At 41.9% G+C, this 6,000-nt stretch overlaps 1 protein-coding gene across 1 annotated transcript in view; it reads left to right on the top strand.

The window, feature by feature from the left end:
- LOC121976920 (sodium/hydrogen exchanger 7-like) overlaps positions 1-1,183 on the top strand; it is a 46,825-nt gene extending 45,642 nt beyond the window's left edge. The window contains exons 19-20 of the mRNA XM_042529337.1: positions 294-595; positions 682-1,183. Of these exons, the coding sequence (XP_042385271.1) occupies positions 294-595; positions 682-1,032 (653 nt within the window). The 3' untranslated portion in view covers positions 1,033-1,183. The remainder of the gene's footprint in view (positions 1-293; positions 596-681) is intronic.
- The last annotated feature ends 4,817 nt before the right edge of the window (positions 1,184-6,000 follow it).

The following is a 6,000-nucleotide window of genomic DNA, read 5'->3' on the forward strand; positions in this document are numbered from 1 at the left end:
TAGAAACCCAGTGAATAGTGAATAACAAGTCATTCATATTATTGCAGTGCAAGTGCGACTGATCCATTTGTTCATCTGCTGGTTGATCAGGCTGCATGAGTCTGCCGTAGGAAAAGAACTTCCAGTTCATAATTTGTTAAAACGAAAGTCTGTGAAATCATAAAATTGATCCCGAGTTCATTCAGGATTTGTCATGTTTCCCTTTCAATAACTGTCGCTTGCTGCAAGCAAATATTTCTTTCATCATTCTTAGTTTTGGAGCTAACCTTTTGAGTTGCTTCATTTGATTGCAGGCGTGAACAATCTCAGCTTTTGTCATTCTGCCTCTGGCTATCAGGTAGAAACAAGGGCTAGGATGATCTTTTTTGACCTTGCTATGTCAGAGACTGAGGTTTCTCTTTCAAAGAGAACTGCTTCATGGATTTCTCAATCTGGTGAACCCCATAGAACTTTAAGTAAGGAGCATGTCCGTTTGCTCAGCTGGCCAGAGAATTTGTTCAAGGGGAGAGGAGATCATCAGAATCCTAAAGAATCCGCCAAGCAAACAACTAGTTTATCAGCCCGAGCAATGGAACTAAGCATTTACGGGAGCTTGGTCTGTGAATCTATAAGCCAACACCATTTTTTCTCCTTACAAGTAATAAACAATTTCACAATCAAATTGAATGTTCTTCAATGCAGGCCAATATCCCAAGAAGCCATTGCAGAAATGACCTGTTGGGTTCATCAGTGAATCATTCACTTAGCCTGTCACACCCTAGCATTCCATTGCGATTGGTAAACGATACCAGAACTCTTGTGTCTGTTCAATCAGAGGGCGGTAGCCTCAAAAACAGGCTAGCTCCAACAGGATCCGCTAGCAGATTGGGTGCAGACCCTCCATTACCAATCAGAAACCGGAGGAACCCGGAGGATGGCGAAGATAACTCCAGTGATGAATCAGGAGGTGAGGAAGTCATTGTCAGGATTGATTCCCTCAGTAATCTATCCTTCTGCCAGACATCTGAAACTTCAAATGCTCAAAATAGGTAAAGTATGACAAGTACTTGCTCCTAAATGTTTGTGTATTATATATTGTTTACACCTCCAAACACACCTTGTATATCCTTCATAAGAGCAAAATGCACTTTGCTCTCTCCCTAAACTTGAGATCATGAAATAAGTATTTCCACGTACTTTATCATGTTTGTTGTTCCCTCACTTGTCACCTTAGTCACCGTGATTTACCTTCTTTGTGATGGTCCTGGGGTTGGCTGACTAGCGGAGGCGCTGGGGGCGAGCGCTTCGCCTTTTTGCCACTTGTTTGTTGTTCCCTCAAGGAACAGTTCTGACAATGATTTTCCTTTTCTTTAATTGCAAATTTTTTTCCTTTCACTTTGATAAACTGTGGGTCTATCTTTCCTGTTATCTTATTATGTACTTGTAATTATTTAATTAATCTATTATTTCAAATGGTTGAATTAAGACAGTGTGATTTGTTTCATCTTAAAATGTGTATTATGTGGCTCTTTAGATTTTGGATGGCCAATGAATGTATTTATCTCTTATAGTCAATGAATATTTTTAATGTAGATAATTACATGGACAAGACATTGAATTTGGAACTTGCCATTATATATGTATATTTAAAACTATTCTCTCTATTAAGAAGTTTTGGTTAATGTTAATAATATCCTTGTTATTTATTCTCCCCGTCTCCATTTTACTTGTCTATATTCAAGTAATCCAAGCTTAATAGTAGGTTATATTTGTGTTCTTAAATTACCAAACTAAGACTTAACAAGACAAGATTGATTTATCATTCCTATGAGCATTGCATAGACAAGATTATAGTTAAGAAACCAAAGCGTAGAGACTTGAGTTGTGGACCTGAAAACATATAAATTGGCAGTATTAAAGGGTAGCTTGATGCATGAAATTCTTGATAGTGTGAGGTTTTGGGAAAGTGTTGGATCATATTAAGTTTATTGTGCAATCTTACTCTGTATTGTAAGATGTTTATGCAATTTGAACTTATGATCACAAATTGGTAGTACTAGAAAAGAAAAAAAAATAGTAGAGGATTGGAATGCAATGTGTTGGTGCAGCGGAGGTCGGCAAGAGGGGGGTGAATTGCTGAAAACAAAAAGGAACTATACCCTCCTCGTTCTTTCAACTCAGTTAGTGCAATAGTTTAACAAAATAATAAAACAGTAAAAGAAAGACACAGAAGAATTAACCTGGTTACAACCAAGGAGATTGTTAATCCAGGGCAGTAGAAGCGCACTAAAAGAAACTCTCCTTGCTGAAGGCGGAGAAGCCTTTTACACTTTCAAAAGCTCAGAACTATTGCTAGGAAACACTACAGATTGAATGCTTGAGTTGTTCTTTCATTCCTAGCTCCAGGGGCCTTTATATAGCTCCTGGAAAGTCTATCCCGAGGGTCCAAGGCGCCTCCAACAAGGTTCAAGGCGCCTCCAGCTCGGTCAGCGGATAAAACTTTATCTGCAGCGCAAACGGTCACTTTGACTGGTTGAAGGCGCCTCCAATCAGGCTGAAGGCGCCTCCAATCAGGCTGAAGGCGCCTCCAACCTGGTTGAAGGCGCCTTCAAGATGGAGGCGCCTCCAAGCTGGCAGCTCAGCTCCTTTGACTTCGTTTCCAGCTTGTTGCGACTTCTGATGCTCCGATCTTTTGGGTGATTGTGGCCAACCGAAATATGGCTCACCCGAACCCAATTTCCGGCCTTCCTCAAGCAGCCTTCCGTCCCGGCTTAACGTCCCTCGAACGCCGCGCATGCTCTTCACGCCCACCGGAGTACTCTTCCGCAGCTCTCTCGTCCTTCGGACGCACCGAGCTCGTCGGCTCCCTTCCCGTGCCGTCCTTCTCGCTAGCTGCGTCTTCCGCTCGACTTCCTGTGCTCCTAAGCTCCTGCACACTCAGACACAGGGATCAAATACAACGCAGGACCTAACCAACTTGGTTGATCACATCAAAACTACCACGGGGTCCAACAATCTCCCCCTTTTTGATGTGCATCAACCCAAGTTCAAGTTAGGGACAACATAGACATAAATAGAAATTTTAAAGATAAATTACTAGACTAACAGGTTAAGTATAATTTTGCAATAAATAAAATTGCAACACCTTTTTAAAAAAAAATTGCAATAAGCAAACATTTAAAATTTTATCTCCCCCTTGTTTAACTTCCCCTTGAACTTGTACCTTTCTCTCCCCCTTTGATCACAGCAAAAATAGGGTTAAGAAAATATGAAACAAATAACTTAAGTTAAGTGAAATTCTAAAAAATGAATTTCAAAAAAAATTTCTAAGTCAAAATGAATTTTTCCCAAAACAAATTCTAAGTCAAATTTTTGAATTTCCAGAAAAATTTTCTAAGTCAATATTTAAATTTTTTTTTTAAATTTTCATAATATGACTTTTTAGAATTTTAAAAAGATTTAAAAACTTTTGAAGCATTATTTGATTCTAGTTTAATGCTTTTTCAGAAAGTTAATTAAACATTTTCTTTCAATATTTTAGCTTCCAGGTCGTGGCGAGGCACTAGGTCTTCTTGGTTATTGGAGCAACAACCACTTCCTTAGACAAAGCTTCCATAAAGAATTTCAATGTTTAATTTTCTCACTTTAAGCTTTTAATTTTTGAAAAATTAATTAAGCACAGATTTTGGAACCCAATAGATGTTCCTTCCTACAGGATTATTCAAAAATCTAGGGGGTACATAGTTTCTTGGTATTTTTCTAAGTTGACCTTGATGCTCCCTTATATACCAATTTAATTTACCATAAGTTCTAATTTTTGACTTTAGAAATTTCTTTAAGCATGCATCATTTTTCAATTTTTCAATTTCTAATTTTAAATTTTCATTTTCTGATTTTAGATGATCATACATTTCTAACGGGCATGCTCTTGCTAAGTTCAACTTTAGTTCAGCATTCTCTTTTTCTAATTGATCTAACTCTTTAGAAAGAGACTTGATAAATTTGAAAGATTGAGTTGGGGTTAGATTGCGTACCTTACTTACCTAGTCTGGTGACGCTCCCCCTTCACTGCTGATTTTCCTCCCCTTCATCGATGCTCATCTCCGAGCCCGAGTCTTCTTCCGGTTGATGGTTCGCCAATAGCGTTAACCCCGAGAATTCTTCGATGTCCGACTCAGAGGTTGACGAATCTGACCAAGTAGCCTTCAGATTCTTGTGCTTGGAGGGTTCTGGTTTCTTGTATTTTGGCTTTGCCCTTTCTTTCTCCTTTCTCTTTAGCTTTGGGCAGTCATCTTTGATGTGTCCCTCTTCGTTGCAGTTGTAGCAGCGAACCGTCCTCTTCTTTCGATGATGCCTCTGCGATTTAAATTTATTAGTACTAAAAAACTTATTGAAGCGTCTTACCAGTAGTGCCGCTTCGGATTCGTCGACTGAGGCTTCGGAGTCAGAACTGTTCATCTTTGCCTTTAAGGCAATGTTCTGACTTGTCTTCTCTGCTCCATTGGGTTTTGAAACTCGAGATTCGTGAAGTTCAAAAGTTGAAAATAATTGTTCTAAAGTACTTACCTCGAGGTCCTTAGAGATGTAATACGCATCTACTAAGGAGGCCCACTCTGGAGTTCTCGGGAAGGCATTGAGCGCATATCGGATAGAATCCTGGTTGGTTACCTCTTCTCCAAGGTTCGTTAGTTGCGTTATCAGCTCCTTGATTCTCGCCTGGAGTTGCGCTACCTTCTCGCCTTGGTTCATCCGGAGGTTCGTTAACTGGTTCCGGAGGATGTCGCGCTTTGCTAGCTTCGCTTCGGAAGTACCTTCGTGAAGCTCCAGGAATTTCTCCCAGAGATCTTTCGCTGAGTCGTAGCTTCCGATCCGATTTACCTCCTGCGGCGGCAGCACACTGAGCAGGTGGAACTCTGCCTTTCCGTTGGCGACGAAATCGGCTTGTTCCTTCTTACTCCATGTGTTTTCTTCTTTGTCTTTCGGCGTTGCAAAACCATATTTCATTGTAATAAGAATATCAAAATCCGTTTTAAAAAATGCCTCCATTTTGCGCTTCCATGTGGCGAAGTCTCCGGCGAACTTCGAGGGATGAATGTTAGCTCCGGCCATCGTCTTGATCGTAGTGCTTCAGTTGGCGGTTAGTCCTTCTGAGGGATCAGGCTCTGATACCACTTGTTGGTGCAGCGGAGGCCGGTAAGAGGGGGGTGAATTGCTGAAAACAAAAAGTAACTATACCCTCCTCGTTCTTTCAACTCAGTTAGTGCAATAGTTTAACAAAATAATAAAACAGTAAAAGAAAGACACAGAAGAATTAACCTGGTTACAACCAAGGAGGTTGTTAATCCAGGGCAGTAGAAGCGCACTAAAAGAAACTCTCCTTTTCTGAAGGCGGAGAAGCCTTTTACACTTTCAAAAGCTCAGAACTATTGCTAGGAAACACTACAGATTGAATGCTTGAGTTGTTCTTTCATTTCTAGCTCCAGGGGCCTTTATATAGCTCCTGGAAAGTCTATCCCGAGGGTCCAAGGCGCCTCCAACAAGGTTCAAGGCGCCTCCAGCTCAGTCAACGGATAAAACTTTATCCGCAGCGCAAATGGTCACTTTGACTGGTTGAAGGCGCCTACAATCAGGCTGAAGGTGCCTTCAACCTGGTTGAAGGCGCCTTCAAGCTGGAGGCGCCTCCAGTCAGGTTGGAGGCGCCTCCAAGCTGGCAGCTCAGCTCCTTTGACTTCGTTTCCAGCTTGTTGCGACTTCTGATGCTCCGATCTTTTGGGTGATTATGGCCAACCGAAATAGGGCTCACCCGAACCCAATTTCCGGCCTTCCTCGAGCAGCCTTCCGTCCCGGCTTAACGTCCCTCGAACGCCGCGCACGCTCTTCACGCCCACCGGAGTACTCTTCCGCAGCTCTCTCGTCCTTCGGACGCACCGAGCCCGTCGGCTCCCTTCCCATGCCGACGGCTCCCTTCCCTTCTCGCTAGCTGCGTCTTCCGCTCGACTTCCTGTGCTCCTAGGCTCCTGC

This window comes from Zingiber officinale, chromosome 4B (genome assembly GCF_018446385.1).
Source record: "Zingiber officinale cultivar Zhangliang chromosome 4B, Zo_v1.1, whole genome shotgun sequence".
NCBI classification, from domain to species: domain Eukaryota; kingdom Viridiplantae; phylum Streptophyta; class Magnoliopsida; order Zingiberales; family Zingiberaceae; genus Zingiber; species Zingiber officinale.